We start from the raw sequence: 26828 nt of genomic DNA on the forward strand, positions 1-26828 counted from the left end.
GTCTGAAGTCCTGCCTGCCCCGTCTGATATCTCCCACCCCCTGCCTGCATTCGCCATTGTCCCTGATCCCCCAGTGGCAGAGCTTCAGCAGACAAGCCCCTTACCCAACCCTGCCGTCTTCCCCACTGTTCTTATGATAATGTAAATACTCTCAACCAACCCTGCCATCTTAACTGTTCTTATGATAATGTAAATACCTCTCACCCAACACTGCCATCTTAACTGTTCTTAGGATAATGTAAATACCTCTCACCCAACCCTGTCATTGTAACTGTACTTGTGGTCATGTATACATGACCTTGCCCCTAACCCCCACCACTGTAACTGAACTTACTCTGCAACACTCCCGGCCCCCAAAAAACTACCCAAACCTATAAAACCAACTCCTATCCCACTGCCCTTTGCTAATGCCCCTTTCGGCCTTAGCCCACCTGCACCCAGGTGAATAAACAGCCATGTTGCTCACACAAGACCTGTTTGGAAGGTCTCTTCATTCAAAACACGTGTTTTTCAACATATTGTAACTGCTGTTCTGCCATTGAGACACAAAATCAGCATAGACAAAATGAAAACAAATGGACAGAGCTGTGTGCCAGTCAAACTTTATCTTTTTTTTTTTGAAGACGGGGTTTCACCATGTTGGTCAGGCTGGTCTTGAACTCCCGACCTCAGGTGATCCACCTGCCTTGGCCTCCAAAGTGCTTGGATTACAGGCATGAGCCACCACGCCTGGCCCAGTCAAACTTTACCTACAAAACAGGCAATTAGCCAGATTTGGCCATGACTCTGCCAACCTTTGCCTTAAGTTCCACAACTTTCTTTTTTTTTTTTTTTTTTTTTTTTTTTTTGAGACGGAGTTTCGCTCTTGTTACCCAGGCTGGAGTGCAATGGCGCGATCTCGGCTCACCACAACCTCCGCCTCCTGGGTTCAGGCAATTCTCCTGCCTCAGCCTCCTGAGTAGCTGGGATTACAGGCACGCACCACCATGCCCAGCTAATTTTTTGTATATTTAGTAGAGACGGGGTTTCACCATGTTGACCAGGATGGTCTGGATCTCTTGACCTCGTGATCCACCCGCCTCGGCCTCCCAAAGTGCTGGGATTACAGGCGTGAGCCACCGCGCCCGGCCAAGTTCCACAACTTTCTAATGGCATGACCTTCCTCCCTAAGATAGGTAGTCCCCTTTGTTACTGTGGCCTTGGGGCATTCTGTGTGGTAACAAGCAAGTCCACCTAAGAGTCTCTTTGGTCTAAATTTCAAACTGTAGCAAATATTATCAATAATTAATCTGGGGCCAGGCGCGGTGGCTCACGGCTGTAATCCCAGCACTTTGGGAGGCCGAGGCGGGTGGATCACTTGAGGTTAGGAGTTCGAAAACAGCCTGTCCAACATGGCAAAAACCCATCTCTACTTAAAATACAAAATTAGCCGGGCACGGTGTTGCATGCCTGAAATCCCAGCTACTCCGGAGGCTGAGGCAGGAGAATCACTTGAACCTGGGAGATGGAGGTTGTAGTGAGCCAAGAATGTGCCACTGCACTCCAGCCTGGGCAACAAGGGCAAAACTCCATCTCAAAAAATAAAAAAAAAATAAGATAATAATTAATCTGGTATTAGGCCAGGCGCAGTGACTCATGCCTGTAATCCCAGCACTTTGGGAGGCTGAGGCCAGTGGATCACCTAAGGTCAGCAATTTGACACCAGCCTGGCCAACATGGTGAAACCCCGTATCTACTAAAAATACAAAAATTTGGCCAGGTGTGGTGGCTTACACCTATAAAATCCCAGCACTTTGGAGGCTGAGGTGGGTGGTTGACCTGAGGTCAGGAGTTCGAGATCAGCCTGACCAATGTGAAGAAACCCCGTCTCTCCTAAAAATACAAAATTAGCTGGGCATAGTAGAACATGCTTGTAATCCCAGCTAGTTGGGAGGCTGAAACAGCCTTTAACTCTGGAGATAATTGCCTGTTTATAATTACAAAAAAAGTCAGGGGATCTGAACCAAGGTTTAAATACTACTCCAAAAATCTCTTGAACCCGGGAGGCAGAGGTGCAGTGAGCTGAGACAGCACCATTGTACTCCAGCCCAGGCAACAAGCAAAACTCCGTCTCAAAAAAAAAAGCTGGGCGTGGTGGTTCACGCCTGTAATCCCAGCACTTTGGGAGGCTTAGGCGGGTGGATCATGAGGTCAAGAGATCGAGACTATCCTGGTCAACATAGTGAAACCCCGTCTTTACTAAAAAAAATACAAAAAAACGGCCGGGCGCTGTAGCTCACGCCTGTAATCCCAGCTCTTAGGGAGGCAGAGGCGGGAGGATAGCTTGAGCCCAGGAGTTCGAGACCTGCCTGGGCAATATAGCGAGACCCCATTCTCCACAAAAAGGAAAAAAACAAAAAGACAAAAAAAAAAAAAAAAAAAAAAAATTAGCTGGGCATGGTGGCACGTGCCTGTAATCCCAGCTACTCAGGAGGCTGAGGCAGGAGAATTGCCTGAACCCAGGAGGCGGAGGTTGCGGTGAGCTGAGATCACACCATTGCACTGCAGCCTGGGTAACAAGAGCGAAACTCCGTCTCAAAAAAAAAAAAAAAAACAAAAAAACAGTTGGCCGTGATGGCTCTCACCTGTAATCCCAGCTACTCAGGAGGCTGAGGCAGAGGTGAGAGTGAGCAGAGATTCACGCCACTGCACTCCAGCCTGGGCAATAACGGCAAAAACCTCCGTCTCCAAAAAAAATGTAATCTGCTATTAAACACTAACCACGGGCCAGGCGCGGTGGCTCATGCCTGTAATCCCAACACTTTGGGAGGCCGAGGCGGGTGGATCACGAGGTCAAGAGGTCGAGACCATCCTGGTCAACATGGTGAAACCCCGTCTCTACTAAAAATTCAAAGAACTTAGCTGGGCATGGTGGAGCATGCCTATAAATGAGAATTGCCTGAACCCAGGAGGCGGAGGTTGCGGTGAGCCAAGATCACGCCATTGCACTCCAGCCTGGGTAACAAGAGCGAAACTCCGTCTCAAAAAAAAACAAACAAAAAACAAACAAACAAACAAAAGAAGGGGTGAGGATGTAGGAAAAAAAGTAAAAGAAAAAGAAAAACATACAGATGAAAAGGAAGTTGGGGAAGTGGGACTTAAACCCGGGTGTTAGATAGCTTAAATAACAGCAATTAATTTTCTCACAGTTGTGGAAGCTGGAGTCCAAGCTCAAGGTGCCAGCATGGTCAGTTTCAGTTTCTCTTCGTGGCTTGTAGAACCTTAATTGCTTCCTTAGAGGCTCCATCTCCAAATATAGCCACTCTGGGGGTTAGAACTGCAACGTATGAACTTTGGAGGACAAAATCGTTCAGTGCACAAGGCAGCACTGTCTGACACCAAACTCTGGGAAGATATAATCACAAATTAGTTGAAACCTCTGCTTTGTTCTGACACTATTTTGGGAAGAGTGTGTGTGTGTGTGTGTGTGTGTGTGCGCACGTGGCGGGGGAAGAGGGTGCTTAATTTGCTTCACTTGTTAGTCTGAAACTGTAATCCAAATTGGGCTGCCAACTTTTCAGTCGTCCGGAAGAAGCACACCCTCCACAGGGCTTTGTCAGAGAATACTTGAAAGGTTTCCTGGATTTAGAAGTCCAGCTAAACTTTAGATGAGAAAGGAAAGAATTTGGAAGAGGGAAGAAAAAAAAGTAATCCCACTCATCTCAGAAGCCATGACTCAGAAATAATGTCTTTTTTATATATTTCCCAAATCAGACATGGTTTGTTGGGAGGCCCTGCAGGTTTTTTTTCCTAGCTGACGGTAACAGGTAAGGGAAAGTTTCTTTGAAGTTCCTCCAAATATGTGACAATGTTGATGTGATTTATTTTTGTGGTCAGATGGTTTTGGTCCTGATCATTGATCTGAAGAAAGAATAAAGACTGTTGGTCCTGATCATTGATCTGAAGAAAGAATAAAGACTGTCTACACAAGTATTTTAAACCCTCTTTCATTTCCTCTTTTTTTTGCAGAAGCACCCAATTTAATGAGGACATTTGCTTGCATTGTAATTATTTACTTAAAGGACTCCTGGTGGCCGGGTGCGGTGGCTCAAGCCTGTAATCCTAGCACTTTGGGAGGCCGAGGTGGGTGGATCACGAGGTCGAGAGATCTAGACCATCCTCGTCAACATGGTGAAACCCCGTCTCTACTAAAAATACAAAAAATTAGCTGGGCGTGGTAGCGCGTGCTTGTAATCCCAGCTACTCAGGAGGCTGAGGCAGGAGAATTGCTTGAACCCAGGAGGCGGAGGTTGCGGTGAGCCGAGATCGCGTCATTGCACTCCAGCGTGGCTAACAAGAGCAAAACTCTATCTCAAAAAAAAAAAGGACTCCTGGTGTGTTTTCAGACAAGCAATTTATTCTCTTTGTGTATGATGAAGGGGTGGAGATTGTACTGATGTTCCCAAGTATCATTAGGCACCACAACTGCTGTGGTTAATTTGCCTTATAAAGATCACTGAGTATAACTGGTTCCAGATTCACAAGATACACGTTTTTCGATGAGGATAAGAAACTCTGGGCCAGATGTAGTGGCTCACACCTGTAATCCAAGCACTTTGGAGTCCAGGGCGAGTGGATCACCTGAGGTCAGGAGTTCAAGACCAGCCTGACCAACGTGGTGAAACTCCGTCTTTACAAAAAAATAAAAAATAAATAAAAAGAAACTTTGGGCTGGGCACGGTGGCTTACACCTGTAATCCCAGCTTTTGGAGGCCGAGGTGGGTGGATCACCTGAGGTCAGGAGTTCAAGACCATCCTGGCCAATGTGGTGAAACCCTGTCTCTACTAAAAATACAAAAAAATGGCTGGGCCTGGTGGTGGGTGCCTGTAATCACAGCTACTCAGGAGGCTGAGATCAGGAGAATCACTTGAACTCTGGAGGCAGAGGTTGCAGTGAGCCAGGATCACAAGATTGCACTCAAGCCTGGGCAACAAGAGCAAGACTCTGTCTCCAAAAAACAAAAAACAAAACAAAACAAAAGCAAACTACAAAGGAGCTGCTGTTTGAAGCTCTTGGAGTAGTATTTAGACCTAGTGATCCACCCGCCTCGGCCTCCCAAAGTGCTGGGACTACAGGCATGAGCCACCGCGCCCGGCCCCTCACTTCTTCTTTTTCTGAGATAGTCTCGCCCTGTTGCCCAGGCTGGAGCATAGCATCCAGCCCTACAGGGTCCTTTGAGCCCCTCTCTACTGGTGTGGAGACGAGAAACTGTAGAAATAAAAGACACAAGACGCAGAGATAGAGAAAAGAGAGTTTGAGCCTGGGGGTCCACTGACAACCAAATCATGGAGTCTGGAAGTTGTCCCGAGTGCCTGGACGCTCTGACTTCTATTGAGTACAAAGCTGGGGTCAGGGTAGGTAGGGTGTGGTGCAAAGCTGGGGGCAGGGTAGGTAGGGTGTGGTGCAAAGCTGGGGGCAGGGTAGGTAAGGCGTGGCATTGGTGATCTGAGATAGGGTCAAGTACCTGTCATAGGGATGGGGGCCCAGGACTTTCAGGTAGCCGAGATGAGGTAAGGAGCACAATTCGTCAGCACGTTTCCAAACTTGTCAAGAAAGAACAAAGACATTAGGATTTGTATTACTTTTACTGATTATCTCTTCTAGGAAGAAAGGAACCAGGTGCAGAAGCAGAACATGAGAGTGGACATGGAAAGTGACCACTGAAGCACAGGGTCACATAGAGACAATTAAGCTCCTGGATGTCTGCGGGTCTACGTGACAGCTGTCAGGCCTACCACAGGAGCTCAGAGGAGTGGAGTTTTCTCCTAACTCTCCCAAGGAAGAAGACATCTTGGCCATCTTGGACGTCTCTGCCATCTTGGATGTCTCCTTCCCTAGCTGGCTAAACAGCAGGTGCTTTCCCAGCACTGGCGCTGCCGCACAGCCCAGGCACCCTCTAGCAGCCCTTGCACGGGGGTAACAGAAGGCTTAAAGTGTCTTGCCTTAGGGTCATTTCTTTTTTTTTTTTTTTTTTTTTTTTTTTTTTTTTTTGAGATGGAGTTTCGCTCTTGTTACCCAGGCTGGAGTGCAATGGCACGATCTTGGCTCACCGCAACCTCCGCCTCCTGGGTTCAAACAATTCTCCTGCCTCAGCCTCCTGAGTAGCTGGGATTACAGGCACGCGCCACCATGCCCAGCTAATTTTTTTGTATTTTTAGTAGAGATGGGGTTTCACCATGTTGGCTTGGATGGTCTCGATCTCTTGACCGCAACTGGCACTACATTTTTTTTTTTTTTTTCTTCTAAACCTCAGAGTCAACAAGACTCTTTAGTAACCAAGGCTGGTAAAAAGGGTATATATATAAATACTTTAAAATTACACTTTAGGTTCTGGGATATATGTGCAGAGTGTGCAGGTTTATTTCATAGGTATACAATGCCATGGTGGTTTGCTGCACTCATCAACCTGTCATGTATGTTTGGTATTTCTTCTTTTTTTTTTTTTTTTTAAAGATGGTGTTTCTGCGCCAGGCGCGGTGGCTCAAGCCTGTAATCCCAGCACTTTGGGAGGCCGAGGCGGGTGGATCACGAGGTCGAGAGATCGAGACCATCCTGGTCAACATGGTGAAACCCTTGGCCGGGCGCGGTGGCTCAAGCCTGTAATCTCAGCACTTTGGGAGGCTGAGGCGGGTGGATCACGAGGTCAAGAGATCGAGACTATCCTGGTCAACATGGTGAAACCCCGTCTCTACTAAGAACACAAAAAATTAGCTGGGCATGGTGGTGCGTGCCTGTAATCCCAGCTACTCAGGAGGCTGAGGCAGGAGAATTGCCTGAACCCAGGAGGCGGAGGTTGCAGTGAGCCGAGATCGCGCCATTGCACTCCAGCCTGGGTAACAAGAGCGAAACTCCGTCTCAAAAAAAAAAAAAAAAAAAAAACATGGTGAAACCCCGTCTCTACTAAAAAAGTGCAAAAAATTAGCTGGGCATGGTGGCACGTGCCTGTAATCCCAGCTACTCAGGAGGCTGAGACAGGGGAATTGCCTGACCCCAGGAGGCAGAGGTTGCGGTGAGCCAAGATCGTGCCATTGCACTCCAGCCTGGGTAACAAGGGCGAAACTCCATCTCAAAAAAAAAAAAAAAAAAAAGATGGTGTTTCTCCATGATGGCCAGGCTAATCTTGAACTCCTGACCTCAGGTAATCCACCCACCTCGGCCTCCCAAAGTGCTAGGATTACAGGCATGAGCCACCGCGCCCAGCCGTTTGGTATTTCTTCTAATGCTGTCCCTTCTCTAGCCTCCCATCCCCCAACAGGCCCCAGTGTGTGATGTTCCCCTCCCTGTGTCCATGTGTTCTTATAGTTCAACTCCCACTTACGAGTGAGAACATGCAGTGTTTGGTTTTCTATTCCTGTGTTAGATTGCTGAGAATGACAGTTTCCAGCTTCATCCATGTCCGTCCCTGCAAAAGACATGAATTCATGAAAAAAAGGATATTTTTTAAGGTGAGGAATGAGGTGGCCATTTGTAAAAATTGCCCAGGAGAGTATCTTTTGTTTTGTTTTGTTTTGTTTTTGAGACTCCCTCACCCAGGCTGGAGTGCAGTGGCGAGATTTGCATTCACTGCAACCTCTGCCTCCCAGGTTCCAGCGATTATCCTGCCTCAGCCTCCTGAGTTGCTGGGACTACAGGCATGCACAACCATGCCTGGCTAATTTTCATATTTTTTAGTAGAGACGGGGTTTTGCCATATTGGCCAGGCTGGTTTCAAACTCCTAACCTTGTGATCCACCTGCCTCGGCCTCCCAAAGTGCTATGTACAGGTGTGAGTCACTGCTCTTGGCAAGAGTATCTTTTATATCCAGTTGAATTAAGCAGGATATTACTTTAAGAAGGGAAAATTAGGCCGGGCACGGTGGCTCAAGCCTGTAATCCCAGCACTTTGGAATGCTGAGGCGGGTGGATCACGAGGTCAAGAGATTGAGACCATCCTGGTCAACATGGTGAAACCCCGTCTCTACTAAAAATACAAAAAACTAGCTGGGCATGGTGGCGCGTGCCTGTAATCCCAGCTACTCAGGAGGCTGAGGCAGGAGAATTGCTTGAACCCAGGAGGCGGAGGTTGCGGTGAGCTGAGATCGGGCCATTGCACTCCAGCCTGGGTGACAAGAGCAAAAACTCAGTCTCAAAAAAAAGAAAAAGGGCCGGGCACGGTGGCTCACGCCTGTAATCCCAGCACTTTGGGAGGCCGAGGCAGGTGGATCACGAGATCAAGAGATGGAGACCATCCTGGTCAACATGGTGAAACCCCGTCTCTACTAAAAATACAAAAAATTAGCTGGGCATGGTGGCGTGTGCCTGTAATCCCAGCTACTCGGGAGGCTGAGGCAGGAGAATTGCCTGAACCCAGGAGGCGGAGGTTGCGGTGAGCCGAGATCGCGCCATTGCACTCCAGCCTGGGTAACAAGAGCAAAAAACTCCGTCTAAAAAAAAAAAAAAGAAAGAAAGAAAAAGAAAAAAGAAGAAGGGAAAATCGACAGGGCGTGAAAACAGAGCAAGACTCCAACTCAAGGAAAAAAAAAAAAAAAGTCAAAATTGAATTGAATAAAACTCCGTTTCAAAAATGAAAAAAAAAAAAATTCATTACTCCACACAGCAACTTTATGATTATATGCACTAGTATTATCTCATCTTACTACTGTGGAAACTGAGGTACAGAGCAGTTACGAAACTTGAGAGGTGAGGATTTGATGAGAAGTCCTGGGCTCGGCCACCCAGCCACCGTCAAGCCCCAGAGAAGAGGTCGAGAAGTAGCCATTTTATTTGTAGTCTGGAAGGACTGCAAAGCCCGGCATCCCTCGCGGCAGCGGCCTTCTACACACAACAAATCCCGGCATGCTCCTGAGTGGCCCGAGGTGGAGGGTTCTAGAAGGCGTGACGTGAGGTCGAGAGCGGGCTCGGAGGCGGGCGCCTTTCGGCAGTCGCTGTGGCTGCAGCTGCCAGGCCTGGGGACACGGGCGGCCGAGGCCGCGGTCACAGCCTCCTCGTCTCGCCGGCTATGGCTGCGCTCGGCCGGCCCTTCAGCGGCCTCCCCCTGAGCAGCAGCGCGGACTTCCTGCAGCCACCGCCGCCTGCCTTCCCCGACCGGGCCTTCCCGCCGGGGGCGGACGGCGCCGAGCTGGCCCCGCGGCCGGGACCCCGCGTCGTCCCCAGCAGCCCCGGCGGGAGTGCGGCGCGCGGACGGTGAGGACCGACTGGTCAGGCGCAGGGCGCAGGGCGCTGGGCGGGCGGGCGGGCAGGTTGGGCGCCCCTCGCGGCGGGCGCGGGCTCCTCGCCGTGGCTTGCTCACTGACCCTCCCTCCGCACGACCCTCCGCGGGAGCTTCGCAGCCCGGTTTACAGATAAACTGATCCACGGAGACGTTAACTGTAAGTCTCCTTGGGTCGCACAGCCCAGGAGTCCGGTGCGAACCTCGGCCCGCCTGCGTCCCCGAGAAGTGAGTCTTTGCCATTTGGAACCTGGGCGACTCGGTCTGGGTGCCCCCCTCCGCCCGGCCGCTGTTCGTGACAACTTTTAGTGTCTCATCTGCAAAGTATGCCGAGCGTGGGACAGAAGTGGGTCCTCTGAATGAGATTATGCAAATACGGTGCTTAGCACCGCTCCTGCCCGGAGGACGTTTTCCCTTAGTTTGGTCCTCCCTAATCTGTCTCCCATTACCTTGACAAAAACGGCGAGTTAAGATTTCAATGTCCAGGTAAGTCGGGGCAATCCACAGTTTACCCGACTGACCTGTGATCTGTAACCATCCCACTAGGCTCGGAAAGGCACGTGTGATATGTGGGGATGAGCAAGATAATTGTAGCAAGAAAGAGGAAACTGATACTGAAGGCAGTCTCAAGTACATTTCTCAACTGACTGATGTTTGTTTGTTTCAACAGTATTTCTGTTCACTGTAAAAAGAAACACAAGCGAGAGGAGGAGGATGATGAGTAAGTTTCAGTGGCTGTTTATTCACCATTAATTGAACATATGTTACAGACAAAGTACTTGTTTAAGTGAAAAGGTGAAACATTAGATGAGTGTCTCTGGAAAGAGACATAGAAATTAGTAACAGTACTTGTCTTTTAGAGGAAGTAACAGTGGCAGGCAGTCAGGTCAGAGGGAAACGTTGCGCATTACGTTGTAATGTTTGGATTATGAATCGTTAATATTACGCGCACAAAGTAGAATAATTTTTTTTTTTTTTTTTTTTTTTTTTTTAGATGGAGTTTTTGCTCTTGTTACCCAGGCTGGAGTGCAATGGCGCGATCTCGGCTCACCGCAACCTCCGCCTCCTGGGTTCAGGCAATTCTCCTGCTTCAGCCTCCTGAGTAGCTGGAATTACAGGCACGCGCCACCATGCCCAGCTAATTTTTTGTATTTTTAGTAGAGAAGGGGTTTCACTGTGTTGACCAGGATGGTGTCAATCTCCTGACCTCGTGATCCACCCGCCTCGGCCTCCCAAAGTGCTGGGATTACAGGCTTGAGCCACCACGCCCGGCACAAAGTAGAATAATTTAAAGGATACATATTGAAAAGTCTTTTTGTTTTCTTTGAGTCAGAGTCTGTGTCACCCAAGCTGGAGTGCAGTTGTGTGATCACAGCTCACTGCAGCCTCAAACTCCTTGGGTTCAAATGATCCCTCAGCTTCAGCCTCCTGAATAGCTGAGACTACAGAGTGTGCCACCACGCTCAGTTAATTTCTAAAAAAAAATTTTTGTGGAGATGGTGTCTGTGTTGCCCAGTCTGGTCATGAACTTCTGCCCTCAAGCAATATTCCCCACTCTAGGATTGCAGTTGTCAACTGTGGCAACAGGCCTTACTAAAAAGTCTTTTACTCCACACCCCTGGTTCTTCCCCCCGACCAGACAACCCATTACCAGTTTTCCATGTCTCCTTTGGAAGATAATCTAAAAATTTACTAAGTTTACACGTCTTTTTCTTTTTTTTTTTCCCCAGCATGCTAGCATCAAGTCTTTTTCTTTATTTTTTTTTTGAGACGGAGTCTCATTCTGTCACTCAGGCTGGAGTGCAGTGGCTGTTGGTTTTTTCTTGAGACGGAGTTGCGCTCTTGTTACCCAGGCTGGAGTGCAATGGCGCGATCTCGGCTCACCACAAACTCCGCCTCCTGGGTTCAGGCAATTCTCCTGCCTCAGCCTCCGGAGTAGCTGGGATTACAGGCATGCGCCACCATGCCCAGCTAATCTTTTGTATTTTTAGTAGAGACGGGGTTTCACCATGTTGACCGGGATGGTCTCGATCTCTTGACCTCGTGATCCACCCGCCTCAGCCTCCCAAAGTGCTGGGATTACAGGCTTGAGCCACCAGGGCCGGCCTTAATTTTTGTATTTTAATAGAAATAGGGTTTCACCACGTTGGCCAGGCTGGTCTCGAACTTCTGACCTGTTATCCACCTGCCTTGGCCTCCCACAGTGTTGGGATTACAGGTGTGAGCCACCACACCTGGCTGTGGCTGTTTTTTTTACCTTTGTAGGAAGATATTGTTCACACTGTGCAACACATTGATCTTTGCATTTTACCCTCCTGTAGCTTGTTCTATGTCAACACATAGAGGCTTATGTAATTTCTCTTTCAATAGTGAGTGGAATTGTGTTGTAGGACTTGGTATAGATAATTAACCAATTTCCTATTGATGGATTTCTTTGAGACTGAATCTTGTTCTGTTGCCAGGCTGGAGTGCAGGTGGCGCGATCTTGGCTCATTGCAACTTCCGACTCCTGGGTTCAAGCAATTCTGTCTCAGCCTCCAGAGTAGCTGGGATTACAGGCGTCCGCCACCACGCCCAGCTAATTTTTGTGTTTTTAGAAGAGACGGTTTCACCATGCTGGCCAGCCTGGCTGGTCTTGATCTCCTGACCTTGTGATTCACCCGCCTTGGCCTCCCAAAGTGTTGGGATTACAGGCTTGAGCCACCTCACCTGGCCCTATTGCTGGATTTCTAAGTTATTTCTAATCTTTTGCTATTACAAATCTACCTTGACCATTCTTTTTTTTTTTTTTTGAGACGGAGTTTCGCTCTTGTTACCCAGGCTCGAGTGCAATGGCGCAATCTCGGCTCACCGCAACCTCCGCCTCCTGGGTTCAGGCAATTCTCCTGCCTCAGCCTCCTGAGTAGCTGGGATTACAGGCACGCGCCACCATGTCCAGCTAACTTTTTGTATTTTTAGTAGAGACGGGGTTTCACCAAGTTGACCAGGATGGTCTCGATCTCTTGACCTTGTGATCCACCCGCCTCAGTCTCCCAAAGTGCTGGGATTACAGGCTTGAGCCACTGCGCCCGGCTCTTTTTTTTTTTAATAAAAAATAGAGATAGGGTGTCACCATGTTGGCCAGGCTGGTCTTGAACTTCTGACCTCAGGTGATCCACCCACCTCAGCCTCCCAAAGTGCTAGGATTACAGGCGTGAGCCACTGCGCCTGCCCTCTTTTGAAGTTCTTTGTGTATGTTTGCAAGTATATGAATGGATTCCTTGATGTGGAATTGCTGGGTCTTAAAGTGTGTACATTAAAATTTTTTTTTTTTTTTTTTTTTTGGAGACATAGTTTCGCTCTTGTTACCCAGGCTGGAGTGCAATGGCGCAATCTCGGCTCACCGCAACCTCCGCCTCCTGGGTTCAGGCAATTCTCCTGCCTCAGCCTCCTGAGTAGCTGGGATTACAGGCACGCACCACCATGCCCAGCTAATTTTTTGTGTTTTTAGTAGAGATGGGGTTTCACCATGTTGGCCAGGATGGTCTCGATCTCTTGACCTCGTGATCCACCCGCCTCAGCCTCCCAAAGTGCTGGGATTACAGGCGTGAGCCACCGTGCCCAGCCTAAAATTTTTTTTTTTTAAAACGGAGTTTCACTCTTGTTGCCCAGGCTGGAGTGCAACAGCACATCTCGGCTCACCACAACCTCCGCCTCCTGGGTTCAAGTGATCTCCTGCCTTAGCCTCCTGAGTAGCTGGGATTACAGGCATGAGCCACCTTACCTGGCCTGCATTTTAAATTTTGAACAAGAGTTTTTGCCAGTTTATGTGCCCATTAACATCTCAACACAACTGTTTTTTTTGTTTGTTTGTTTGTTTGTTTTTTGAGACTGAGTTTCGCTCTCGTTACCCAGGCTGAAGTGCAATGGTGCGATCTTGGCTCACCGCAACCTCCGCCTCCTGGGTTCAGGCAATTCTCCTGCCTCAGCTTCCTGGGTAGCTTGGATTACAGGCACGCGCCACCATGACCAGCTAAAACTGTGTTTTCAAACTTTGGGATTGCTGCCCAACTAAGAAATAAAACATCATCTCTCTCTCTTTTTTTTTTTTTTTGGAGACGGAGTTTCGCTCTTGTTACCCAGGCTGGAGGGCAATGGCGCAATCTCGGCTCACCACAGCCTCCGCCTCCTGGGTTCAAGCAATTCTCCTGTCTCTGCCTCCTGAGTAGCTGGGATTACAGGCACACACCACCATGCCCAGCTAATTTTTTGTATTTTTAGTAGAGACAGGGTTTCACCTTGTTGACCAGGATGGTCTCGATCTCTCGACCTCGTGATCCACCCGCCTCGGCCTCCCAAAGTGCTGGGATTACAGGCTTGAGCCACCGCGCCTGGCCCAACATTATCTCTTATAGACAGGCAGTGTAATAAAAAAAGAAGTAAAAGGACTGGATGTGGTGGCTCACGCCTGTAATCCCAGCACTCTGGGAGTCTGAGGCAGGTGGATCACTTGAGGTTGGGAGTTTGAGACCAGCCTGACCAACATGGAGAAACCCCAGCCGGGTGTGGTGGGACCTGCCTGTAATCCTAGCTATGGGGAGGCTGAGGCAGGAGAATTGCTTGAACCCTGGAGGCAGAGGTTGCGGTGAGACAAGATTGCACCATTGCACTGCAGCCTGGGCAATAAGAGCAAAACTCCATCTCAAAAAACAAAGAAGTAGAGCCGGGCGCGGTGGCTCAAGCCTGTAATCCCAGCACTTTGGGAGGCTGAGGCGGGTGGATCACGAGGTCGAGAGATCAAGACCATCCTGGTCAACATGGTGAAACCCCGTCTCTACTAAAAATACAAAAAATTAGCTGGGCATGGTGGCACGTGCCTGTAATCCCAGCTACTCAGGAGGCTGAGGCAGGAGAATTGCCTGAACCCAGGAGGCGGAGGTTGCGGTGAGCCGAGATCGTGCCATTGCACTCCAGCCTGGGTAACGAGCGAAACTCCGTCTCAAAAAAAAAAAAAAAAAAAAAAGTAAAACAGTTTCTCAAAGTGATGTCCATGAAAAACCAAATAAAGTATTCAGTCTCATTAGCCTTTAGGGAAATGCATATTAAAGCCACAGTGAGATGTTACTCTACATCCAGATGTTGGTATGTACGTAAAGCACCAGGAACTTTTAAATATGGGTAGAAATGTAAATTGGGATCATTGAGATCATTAGGCATCCACCTTAAAGTCTTGATTTGGTATCTGGGTGTGGTGCCTCATGCCTGTAGTCCCAGGAGTTGGAGACCAGCCTGGCCAACATGGTGAAACCCTGTATCTACTAAAATACAAAAAAAAAAGCTGGGTGTAGTGGTGTGCGCCTATAATCCCAGCTACTCCGGAGGCTGAGGTGTGAGGAGAAGGCACAGGTTATCGTGAGCTGAGATTGTGCCACTACAATCCATCCTGGGTGACAGGGCAGGACTAGATTAGCATTCCGAGATGTTGGCAGTATTCTATATCTTTTGTTTGTTTCTTTTTTTTCCTTTTTTTTTGAGACAGTTTTGCTGTGTTGTGCAGGCTGGAGGTGCAGTGGCACAGGCTTAGCTCACTGCAACTTCCGCTTCTGGGTTCAAGCAGTTCTGCCTTAGCCTCCCAAGTAGCTGCGATTACAGGTGCCCCCAGGCCTGGCTAATTTTTTGTATTTTTAGTAGAGATGGGGTTTTATCATATTCATCCGTCAGTTCTTGAACTTCTTACCTCAGGTGAGCCACCTATTTACTTATTTTTTTTTTTTGAGACGGAGTTTCACTCTCTTTTTTTTTTTTTTTTTTTTTTGAGACGGAGTTTCACTCTCGTTACCCAGGCTGGAGTGCAATGGCGCGATCTCGGCTCACCGCAACCTCTGCCTCCTGGGCTCAAGCAATTCTCCTGCCTCAGCCTCCTAAGTAGCTGGGATTACAGGCACACGCCACCACGCCCAGCTAGTTTTTTGTATTTTTAGTAGAGACGGGGTTTCACTATGTTGACCAAGATGGTCTCGATCTCTCGACCTCGTGATCCACCCGCCTTGGCCTCCCAAAGTGCTGGGATTACAGGCTTGAGCCACCGAGCCCGGCAATTTTACTTATTTTTTGAGACAAAGTCTTACTCTGTCACCCAGGCTGTAGTGCAGTGGTGCATTCTCAGCTCACTGCAACCTCCACCTCCTGGATTCAAGTGATTCTCCTGCCTCAACCTTCCTAGTAGCTGGGATTACAGGTACGTGCCACCATGCCTAGCTATTTTTTGTTTGTTTTTGTTTCCTTTATTTTTTATTTTATAAATTTTATTTATTTATTTATTTATTTATTTGTATTTTTAGTGGAGACAGGGTTTTACCATGTTGGCCATACTGGTCTTGAACTCGTGACCTCAAGTGATCCACCTGTGTTGGCCTCCCAAAGTGCTGGAATTACAGGTGTGAACTACTGTGCCTGGCCTAAAATATTGCATATTTAAAACTATTCAAATATTACAGGCCGGGCGCGGTGGCTCAAGCCTGTAATCCCAGCACTTTGGGAGGCCGAGGCGGGTGGATCACGAGGTCGATAGATTGAGACCATCCTGGTCAACATGGTGAAACCCTGTCTCTACTAAAATACAAAAAATTAGCTGGGCATGGTGGCGCGTGCCTGTAATCCCAGCTACTCAGGAAGCTGAGGCAGGAGAATTACTTTAACCCAGGAGGCAGAGGTTGCAGTGAGCTGAGATCTCGATACCTCACACTCCTGGCACCTGGTGACAGAGCGAGACTGTCTAAATATGTGTGTGTGTGTGTATATATATATAGATGAGAGATCTGTTACCAGTCAGATTTTATATTGCCAGAGACTTTAGTTGGTTTTCACAGTCTTTTTTTTTTTTTTTTTTTTTTTTTTGAGACGGAGTTTCACTCTTGTTACCCAGGCTGGAGTGCAATGGCACAATCTCGGCTCACCACAACCTCCGCCTCCTGGGTTCAGGCAATTCTCCTGCCTCAGCCTCCTGAGTAGCTGGGATTACAGGCACACGCCACCATGCCCAGCTAATTTTTTTGTATTTTTAGTAGAGACGGGGTTTCACCATGTTGACCAGGATGGTCTTGATCTCTTGACCTTGTGATCCACCTGCCTCGGCCTCCCAAAGTGCTGGGATTACAGGCTTGAGCCACCGCGCTCGGCCGGTTTTCACAGTCTTAACATGGACTAGAAATTTCTTCTTGTAAAATAATATGCCTCTTCCTCTGACCCTCAGTTTAGAGAATCAGAGACCGTGGTAGCCATTGGTGATTGTTGTTGTTGTTGTTAAAGAGCTATATTCTGGCCTTGAGACGGCACTTGCTGATGCCCAGGCAATAAAATACTTTTGGTGTACATACATAATAGAACAGGGCTGATTGACTATTCGGCTTGTTTCAGACAGCTTTCAGCTAAACCCTGGGTATTTCATAGTGCTTGGAAATACTAGTTTGTGGTAAACTCTTTTTTTTTTTTTTTTTTTTTTTTTGAGACGGAGTTTCGCTCTTGTTACCCAGGCTGGAGTGCAATGGCAGGATCTCTGCTCACCGCAACCTCAGCCTCCTGGGTTCAGGCAATTCTCCTGCCTCAGCCTCCTGAGTAGCTGGGATTATAGGCAGGCGCCACCATGCCCAGCTAATTTTTTGTATTTTTAGTAGAGACGGGGTTTCACCACGTTGACCAGGATGGTCTCGATCTCTCGACCTCGTGATCCACCCGCCTCGGCCTCCCAAAGTGCTGGGATTACAGGCTTGAGCCACCGCGCCCGGCGCTGTGGTAAACTCTTGAACAGTTGAACCTCCCTAAGAAGGTGCAGGGAGTTAGTAAAAATGGGTTGGAGGTAAGATTCAGGAGCTCTGGTGTCTGGTCCTCAGGATGCAACTCACTACTTTACTGTGACACTTTGGAGAAGCCAGGTTAGTTTTTCTAGGTCCTAGTTTCCAAAAAAAAAAAAAAAAAGAAATGGATTTGATGAATTCTAAAGTTTCTGTGAAGTACAAATTTGTTTGGGATGTGAAGACAGTATGTTGCAAAGTGGGAGAAAATTGGACCCACAATTGGTTGGACACTGATAGAGCCTCTGATGTTTTGAAGGGGACCAAGAAATGAATGCTGTCACCCACACCTGTGGTATTAATACTTTGAACAAACCTCATGAGATATACATTTTTGCCCTAAGGGAATACAGAATGGCTGCCAGACCATCTCCCCATATGTTTGATGGAGCAATAACAGTATGACAAAATAGGCCGGGCGCGGTGGCTCAAGCCTGTAATCCCAGCACTTTGGGAGGCCGAGGCGGGTGGATCACGAGGTCGAGAGATCGAGACCATCCTGGTCAACATGGTGAAACCCCGTCTCTACTAAAAATACAAAACATTAGCTGGGCATGGTGGCACGTGCCTGTAATCCCAGCTACTCAGGAGGCTGAGGCAGGAGAATTGCTTGAACCCAGGAGGCGGAGGTTGCGGTGAGCCAAGATCGTGCCATTGCACTCCAGCCTGGGTAACAAGAGCGAAACTCCGTCTCAAAAAAAAAAAAAAAAAAAAAAAAAAAAACAGTATGACAAAATATGACGCTGAATTGCTGACTTTTTTTTTTTTTTTGGTTTGTGGTGGGGTCTCACTGTGTTGCGGAAGCTGGTCTTTGAACTTTGGTCGCAAGTGTCCTCCCACCTCAGCCACTCCAAGTGCTGGTATTTCAGGTGTCAGCCACCATGCCCAGCTGACTTTTGGTTACTTTACTTCCCACTTGACCTTTCCAGAGCCAAATAAGCAGGAATGACTTTAACCTCCCACATTGAACACTATCTGAGCGGGCAGAATCTTGCAAGGGCATCTTTATTTGGCAGAGAGCAGTAGAAGAAAACATTTCAGTGTGGCTATGAGAATAACAGGGAAAAAGTGCAGTATTTTCTATCATATAATCACAAACCGTCAAAAAGGCTACTTTTTTAATATAAAAATTTGATTGGAGATCGGGATGATATACATTTCATTTATGTTAGTTGGGATTTTCATTGAATTTTTTTCTTTTTTTCAGTTGTCCAGTAAGAAAGAAAAGGATAACTGAAGCAGAGCTCTGTGCTCGTCCTAATGACTGGATTCTTTGTGCACATCAGGATGTAGAGGGGCATGGAGTAAATCCCTGCACTAGTGGCCTTTCCGTACCTGGGATATTAGATGTTATTTGTGAAGAAATGGATCAGACAACTGGAGAACCACAGTGTGAAGCTGCCCGAAGGAAGCTTCAGGAGATTGAGGACAGGTAAATGGGCAGTGTATATAGCTGGTTTTTTGCTGTTCTCTTGTAACATCTCAACTCATTTAAGCTAGTTCTATTATTTGGTGATAACTTGATCGTTAGCCTCTCAGAAAGACTATATAAGTCAGATAATTCAAAGTGTATGCCTTTTTGAGACCGGGTTTCACTTTTTGTTACCTAGGATGGAGTGCAGTGGCATGATCTCAGCTCACTGTAACCTCTGCCTCCCAGGTTGAAGCTATTCTCCTGCCTCAGCATCTAGAGTAGCTGGGATTACAGGCAAGCACCACCATGCCTGGCTACTTTTGTATTTTTAGTAGAGACAGGGTTTCACCATGTTGGTCAGGCCAATCTCAAATTCCTGACCTCAGGTGATTTGCCCGCCTTGGCCTCCCAAAGTGCTGGGATTATAGGCATGAGGCACCATGCCCAGCTGCTTTTTTTTTTTTTTTTTTTTTTTAAATTGAGACAGGGTGTTGCTTTGTCACCCAGGTTGGAGTGCAGTGGTTCACTGCAGTCTTGACCTCCCGGGCTCAACCCATCCGCCCACCTCAGTCTCCCAAGTAGCTCAGAATGCTCGAATGCACCACCACACCTGGCTAATCTTTGTACCTTTTGCAGAGACGGGGTTTCGCCATGTTGCCCAGGCTGGTCATAAATTCCTGGGCTTAAGCAAGCCGCTTGCCTCGGCCTTCCAAAGTTTATGTGTTTATTTATTAATTAATTTACTTATTTTTGAGGTGGAGTTTTGCTCTTGTTGCCCAGGCTAGAGTACAATGGCAGGATCTCAGCTCACTGCAACCTTTGCTTCCTGGGTTCAAGCGATTCACCTACATCAACCTCCCAAGTAGCTGGGATTATAGGTGGCTGCCACCACAACTGGCTAATTTTTTTGTGTGTGTTTTTAGTAGAGATAGGGTTTTGCTATGTTGGCCAGGCTGATCTCAAACTCCTAGCCTCAGGTGATCCACCCATCTCAGGCTCCCAAAGTGTTGGGATTACAGGTGTGAGCCATCACACCTGGCCCTGAAGTGTATGCTTTTTTTTTTTTTTTGAGACGGAGTTTCGCTCTTGTTACCCAGGCTGGAGTGCAATGGTGCGATCTCAGCTCACCGCAACCTCCGCCTCCTGGGTTCAGGCAATTCTCCTGCCTCAGCCTCCTGAGTAGCTGGGACTACAAGCACGCACCACCATGCCCAGCTAATTTTTTGTATTTTTTTTTTTTTTAGTAGAGACGGGGTTTCACCATGTTGACCAGGATGGTCTCGATCTCTTGACCTCATGATCCACCCGCCTCGGCCTCCCAAAGTGCTGGGATTACAGGCTTTAGCCACCGCGCCCGGCCTTTTTTTTTTTTTTTTTTTTTTTTATTTGAAACGGAGTTTTGCTCTTGTTAGCCAGGCTGGAGTGCAATGGCGCGATCTCGACTCACCGCAACCTCCGCCTTCTGGGCTCAGGCAATTCTCCTGCCTCAGCCTCCTAAGTAGCTGGGATTACAGGCACGCACCACCATGCCCAGCTAACTTTTTGTATTTTTAGTAGAGACGGGGTTTCACCTTGTTGACCAGGATGGTCTCGATCTCTCGACCTCGTGATCCACCCGCCTCGGCCTCCCAAAGTGCTGGGATTACAGGCTTGAGCCACCGCACCCGGCCCTTTTTTTTTTTTTTTTTTTTTTTTTTTTTTTGTGACGAAGTTCCGCTCTTGTTACCCAGGCTGGAGTGCAATGGCGTGATCTCGGCTCACCGCAACCTCTGCCTCCTGGGTTCAGGCAATTCTCCTGCCTCAGCCTCCTGAGTAGCTGGGATTACAGGCACGCGTCACCATGCCCAGCTAATTTTTTGTATTTTTAGTAGAGATGGGGTTTCACCATGTTGACCAGGATGGTCTCGATCTCCCAACCTCGTGATCCACCCGCCTCGGCCTCCCAAAGTGCTGGGATTACAGGCTTTAGCCACCGCGCCCGGCCTCTTTTTTTTTTTTTAAATGGAGTCTTGCTTTGTAGCCAGGCTGGAGTGCAGTAGTGCAGTCTTGGCTTCCGGCAGCCTCCACCTCCTGAGTTCAAGTGATTCTTCTGCCTCAGCCTCCCAAGTAGCTGGGACCACAGGCATGTGCCACCACGCCTGGCTAATTTTTTTGTATTTTTAGTAGAGATGGGGTTTTACCATGCTGGCCTAGATGATCTCGATCTCTTGACTTTGTGATCCACCCATCTGGGCCTTCCAAAGTGCTGGGATTACAGGCATGAGCCACTATGCCTGGCCTTTTTTGTTTTTTCTTTGTTTTTTGTTTTTTTTTTTTTTTTTGAGATGGAGTTTTGCTCTTGCTATCCAGGCTGGAGTGCAATGGCGCGATCTCGGCTCACCGCAGTCTCCACCTCCTGGGTTCAGGCAATTCTCCTGACTCAGCCTCCTGAGTAGCTGGGATTACAGGCACGTGCCCCCATGCCCAGCTAATTTTTTGTATTTTTAGTAGAGACAGGGTTTCACCATGTTGACCAGGATGGTCTCGATCTCTTGACCTTGTGATCCACCCGCCTCGGCCTCGCAAAGTGCTGGGAATACAGGTGTGAGCCACCGCGCCCGGCCCCGAGCATACTTTTTATACTCAGTTATAGCTTCATTTTTTGCTTGGTCTATGCTGTAGTATTGTTTTTATCCTTTTCTTATTTTTAAAATTTTGTCCAAATACTAGAATATATAATAGCTTGACTAGATATTTTTTCTTTCTTTGCTTCTGCTGCCTTAATTGATTTAGGATAATTGACGAAGATGATGAAGTTGAAGCCGACAGAAATGTTAATCATCTCCCCAGTCTTGTCCTTTCTGATACCATGAAAACAGGTTTGAAGAGGGAATTCGATGAAGTTTTTACAAAGAAAATAATTGAGTCTATGTAAGTTTTGGTACCTGATTTCTAATTAATTATGATCTTGGAGGAAAAACCCAATGTTTAGATTCTGCCTATCCTATCCTAGTCAGTTGTTTTTATCTCCTGATCACCAGGCAATTGGAGATTGGCTTTATTTTAGTCCATTAGGGGTGAGCAAAGTGCTTTGCAAGTAGGGTTTTAAAGTATGGGGAAGTGGCTGCCATGCCCTTTGGTTCCTTTGAAGACCTGAAAGGCATTGCAGTCTGATATTTGGAAATGGGATCATTGGCAAGAGAGCCCACTCTCTCAGGTTCTTGTGATAGGATATATAAACCACATTTCAAAGGCTCCTGTTTCAAAGGCTTTCTTTTTTTTTTTTTTTGAGACGGAATTTCGCTTTTGTTACCCAGGCTGGAGTGCAATGGCGCAATCTCAGCTCACCGCAACCTCCACCTCCTGGGTTCAAGCAATTCTCCTGCCTCAGCCTCCTGAGTAGCTGGGATTACAGGCACGTGCCATCATGCCCAGCTAATTTTTTTTTTTGTATTTTTAGTAGAGACAGGGTTTCACCATGTTGACCAGGATGGTCTCGATATCTCGACCTCATGATCCACCCGCCTCGGCCTCCCAAAGTGCTGAGATTACAGGCTTGAGCCACCGCGCCTGGCCTGTTACCTGGCTTTCTAAGTTATCCGGGAACAACATTGAAGCCTAGGAAACAAAAATTAAAGTGACCCAGCAGTCAAAGTAGTTACTGCAAGGACTGCAAAAGAAAGCTCATATTCTTGGCTCATAGCAGTCCTTCCAGGCCTTTAGTAGAGCTATTTTGCTCTTAATCTTTTTTTTTTTTTTTTTTGAGACGGAGTTTCGCCCTTGTTACCCAGGCTGGAGTGCAATGGCGCGATCTCGGCTCACCGCAACCTCCGCCTCCTGGGTTCAGGCAATTCTCCTGCCTCAGCCTCCTGAGTAGCTGGGATTACAGGCACGCGCCACCATGCCCAGCTAATTTTTTGTATTTTTAGTAGAGACGGGGTTTCACCATGTTGACCAGGATGGTCTCGATCTCTCGACCTTGTGATCCACCCGCCTCGGCCTCCCAAAGTGCTGGGATTACAAGCTTGAGCCACCGCGCCCGGCCTGTTTTTTTATTTTTTTAATTTTTTTTTTTTGAGGTATGGTATCACTCTGTCACCCAGGCTGGGGTGCAGTGGCATGATCACAGCTCACCACATCCTTGACCTCCCGGGCACAGGTGATCTACCCCAGCCTTCGGAGTAGCTGGTACTGCAGGCATCTGCCAGCACACCCAGCTAATTTTTGTATTTTTTGTAGAGCTGGGATTTGCCACATTGCTCAGGCTGTTCGCTAACTCCTGGGCTCAAACCATCTGCCTGCCTTGGCCTCCCAGAGTGCTAGGATTATAGGCGTGAGCCACCACGACCAGCCCATGAAGCATTATATTTTGTACCTGAACTAAGCAAAAAGCATCTGAAATACTTTTTTTTTTTTTTTTTTTTTTTTTGAGACGGAGTTTCACTCTTGTTACCTAGGCTGGAGTGCAATGGTGCTATCTCAGCTCACCTCAACCTCCGCCTCCTGGGTTCAGGCAATTCTCCTGCCTCAGCCTCCTGAGTAGCTGGGATTACAGGCACGTTCCACCATGCCCAGCTAATGTTTTGTATTTTTAGTAGAGACGGGGTTTCACCATGTTCACCATGATGGTCTCGATCTCTCGACCTCGTGATCTACCAGCCTCTGCCTCCCAAAGTGCTGGGATTACAGGCTTGAGCCACCGCGCCCAGCGGAAGGGCCTTTTAAAGGTCAGTTGGAGCCAGGCCTGGTGGTTTGTGTCTGTAGACCTAATTACTGGGAAGGCTAAAGTGGGTAGATTGCTTGAGCCCAGGAGTTAAAGGCTGCAGTGAGCTATGATTGTGTCACTGTACTCCACCCTGGACAACACAGCAAGACCTCATCTCTTTTTAAAAAAAAAAAAAAAAGGAAAGTAAAGATGAGTTTGTACGTTCTGAATCTCCTGTTTTGATACCATCAGTCCTTAAGGTATTAGGTAATGTTTGCTTTTCAGCATACAGTTTTCATGTCCTAAAATTTTTTGATAAAAATCCGTATTTTATGTCTTAGGAGCCGTCCTTCCATGGAGCTTGTTCTCTGGAAACCCCTCCCTGAACTCCTTTCTGATAAGCCAAAGCCATCCTCTAATGCTAAAAACTATACAGGAGAGAGCCAAGATAAACATGCAGCTGCTGGCACTGCCTTCCCTCAGAGAACTGAACTGTTTTTGGAACCTCGGCAAACAGGGATGTCTCTTTATAATAGTTTGGAGACAGCTACTAGCACAGAAGAAGAGATGGAACTTTAGAAGCCAATTTCTACACTAAAGTCAAATGTTAGAAGAATCCTGTGTTCAGTTATGAGCCTCTCTGCATAGTATAGGGACTTGAAAGTTTTATGAAACGGGTGTAATAATATCTCCACCTGTAATTTGGGGGTGGGACTCTCATTTTGGGTAGCCATTTATTGAATTCAACTTTTTGCCAAGGAAGTTTGTCTCAAGGGAAAAGCAGTTTCTGTGGGGCTTATTAGAGGAATGCTTGTTTACATTCTCTTCAAAGGCAAGTATAGAAGCTGTATGTGTAAGAGTGACTTAAATCATATGTCACATTGTCTAGACTATTCAGACATTTGGAGAATATTCTCCTTGAATTAAAAAAAAATAAGAAAGAAGGATGCTCCTGCTACAACTGTATCCTGACAGTTAAGTGACAGCTTAGTTTGTAGATATGAGCTGTTTACAGTGGTGACTATGTGTTTGGGGAGAAGGAGGGAAAAGAGCAGTAGCTTAAATCTGTTGCTAAGAAATTGTGATTTAGTTACCAATTCACTGTAGCTCTGTTGATTAAATAGCAATAGTATTGTGGCTCTCCTCTTTCACTCTGAAAATGTAATGAAAATACACAGAAAGTTTTTTCCTTCAAGGCTTTTTTGCCTTGTGACACTGTTGCTCCTTGGTTTCCCTTGCATAATAGATAAGCCCAGTTATTGAGTAAAGTTTACAAATTAATTGACTTTGAATGATAGTTAAAAGATTGAGGTAACCCATCTGCAAATTGCCTGTGGGGGAAGCATCCTTTAGTTCATCCTAAGAAAGGCTTTGTCAGCTAAACCCAGCATTGATGACTTTAGTAATCTAAAAAAAAAAAAAAAAAAAAAAAAAAAAAAATCCTTATATTAGCCATTTTTTTTTTTTTTCCACCACAACCTCCACCTCCCAGGTTCAAGCAATTCTCCTGCCTCAGCCTCCCAAGTAGCTGGGATTACAGGCACCTGCCACCATGCCCAACTAATTTTTGTATTAAGTAGAGATGGGCTTTTGCCATGTTGGCCAGACTGGTCTCGAACTCCTGACCTCAGGTGATCTGCCTACCCCAGCCTCCCAAAATGCTGGGATTGCAGGCGTGAGCCATCATGCCCAGCCAGCAAGTTGTTTTTAAATATTAATTTAGAAAACAGTGAATGATTAGCTGAAAATACATGAGCAGGTGACATTAAGGTTTCCTGAAATAGCCAATTTGACTGGTGCTTAGACTATGTGCAGTAAGCCTAAAAGGTCATGGAGAATCGCTTCCTGCTAGCAGGAAGCCTTCATCTTGAGTACCTAAACTAGGCTTCAGTGTCCTTTGAGGATAGCCAGGTTTGAAATTTTTAGTTTCTCAGGAAGAGCTCTTCTGTGTGGCAGGGACTGATAGGGCAAAGTAAAATAACAATTTCTTTATTGCTACAGAGTATCCACTAAGAGTTATTAAATGAGTGTAATGGTATAATGCCCTTCCATCACACAACAGGACACCATCCCAGTTTTGTTTTCTAGGTTTCTTTCCCCTTTGTAGGAATCAGATACCTTTTGTAGAAAAAAAATGGCTTATGTTACATAAAGGTGAATTTTTAGAAACCACCTTCCAGGTGTTTTTGAAACCTTTACTGAAATCCCTCCCCTTGTTACAGATGGCGTAGAAGTCACAAGTCTATTAATTGGACTGTTGCTTCTTTGCCTGTTCCTGCTTTGTCTTTCTGTCTGGATAGTCAGGAAAAGATTTAATGTTTAATATTTAAACAAAATATTTAATGTCTATACAGTAAAATTATTCAAACTTCAAATCAGTATTGAAAGCAGTTGGAAACCAGCTAATAGTTTCTTAATCTCAGATTTTGAGATGAATGTAAACTGTATTATTTTGAAATGTGCAAGTGTTTGATTCATGTCATTTGATAAACTTCTGCCTTGTAGTCATTGTTTAATGGGACCAACTTACAAAGTTTGTAGCCTTAAATAAATCTCCATGCTAAAAAATGTGTTCTAGTGCAACACAAAAACGTGAAGTGACTGCCCAGAGGTGGAGTTAGTGTTAAGGTAGAAAGGGAGATTGACACCTTTCCAAAGAAGGACCTAAAACACCAAGATTGTCTTCTGTAGTAATTGTTGGGCAGGCTTCTGACTAAAGGTCTTACGATGAAAAGGAAGAAAAGAGCCCCAAACACAAGGCTCTGTTTACTACTGGCAAATGTAGGATAGAATTAAGAGTCTGTTAATTAAAATCCAAACAGAGCTTATTTCAGGAGTCAAGTTACCTGACATGATAATTACTTCCGCAGGATAATTGATGTTTTTTGTTCTTTTCTTGGACTTTATCTTCTTGCATATGTTTGTACAAAAATTGTTTTCTTCATCCGTGTGGTGTTTATTCATCTGAGCCGTCTCCACAGTCCCAATGCCTCTGCTTTTTGTTTTACTTCTGTAGCATAAGGTTTTTGCTTTTGCTTTTGCCTTAAGATTTCCCTAGGGATTTACCAGGCTTTTCATTTTGTATAGCTTTTGCAGCATGGATCAAACATTGGCTTACAGTGCTAATGTGTGAAGAGAAAAAATTATCTAAAGCAGGTGAGCTTTAATGAACAAAGGTGTATTTTATCTGAGTTTGAGTGGGGTGCGTGTGGTTTTTGTTTTTTGGGGTTTTTTTTTGGTAATATGAAGAATGTCCAGTTCTCATAAATATTAATCATTTAAAAATGCTATTCTTTTTTGAAAAGGTACACATGTAAAATTTAGAAAAATAACTAAGGTAGGGGCTAGAACCATAAGAATTTACCAGCAGATTCATTTATTATTTTGGATTTGGAACTTGGCTTTGTTTTTCAATACTGACAAGAATGGTTCAGTTCTAGAATGTTCTAGAAGATGCTGTTAATCTTTAAAATGAGAATCTGGTGTTTCTCTATTTTATCATTTTCAATAAAACTTAAGTGTTTTGGACTTTTGAGATACTTGTATTTCTGCACTTAAATAATGAAATCAGATATCTCCTTTCCTCTGAATTATAGTTGAAGCAGCATTTATATCAGTGAGGGACTTAAATTTATCCTGAAAGGATGCTTATG

At 46.4% G+C, this 26828-nt stretch overlaps 1 protein-coding gene across 2 annotated transcripts; it reads left to right on the forward strand.

The window, feature by feature from the left end:
• Positions 1 to 8884: 8884 nt before the first annotated feature.
• On the forward strand, positions 8885 to 26710 carry CCDC117 (coiled-coil domain containing 117). 2 transcript variants are annotated; one of them, XM_039462336.2, is made up of 5 exons: positions 8885 to 9223; positions 9919 to 9969; positions 18285 to 18509; positions 21264 to 21401; positions 23517 to 26710. In XM_039462336.2, exons 1-5 carry the CDS (start codon positions 9039 to 9041, stop codon positions 23752 to 23754), a joined length of 837 nt encoding a protein of 278 aa, XP_039318270.1. In that variant the 5' UTR covers positions 8885 to 9038; the 3' UTR covers positions 23755 to 26710. The 2 variants fall into 2 exon arrangements, with proteins under 2 accessions (XP_039318270.1, XP_074247342.1); XM_074391241.1 differs by lacking the exons at positions 8885 to 9223; positions 9919 to 9969 and adding an exon at positions 15230 to 15465.
• The last annotated feature ends 118 nt before the right edge of the window (positions 26711 to 26828 follow it).

The sequence above is a fragment of the Saimiri boliviensis genome, chromosome 21, assembly GCF_048565385.1.
Source record: "Saimiri boliviensis isolate mSaiBol1 chromosome 21, mSaiBol1.pri, whole genome shotgun sequence".
In the NCBI taxonomy this organism is placed as follows: Eukaryota; Metazoa; Chordata; class Mammalia; order Primates; family Cebidae; genus Saimiri; species Saimiri boliviensis.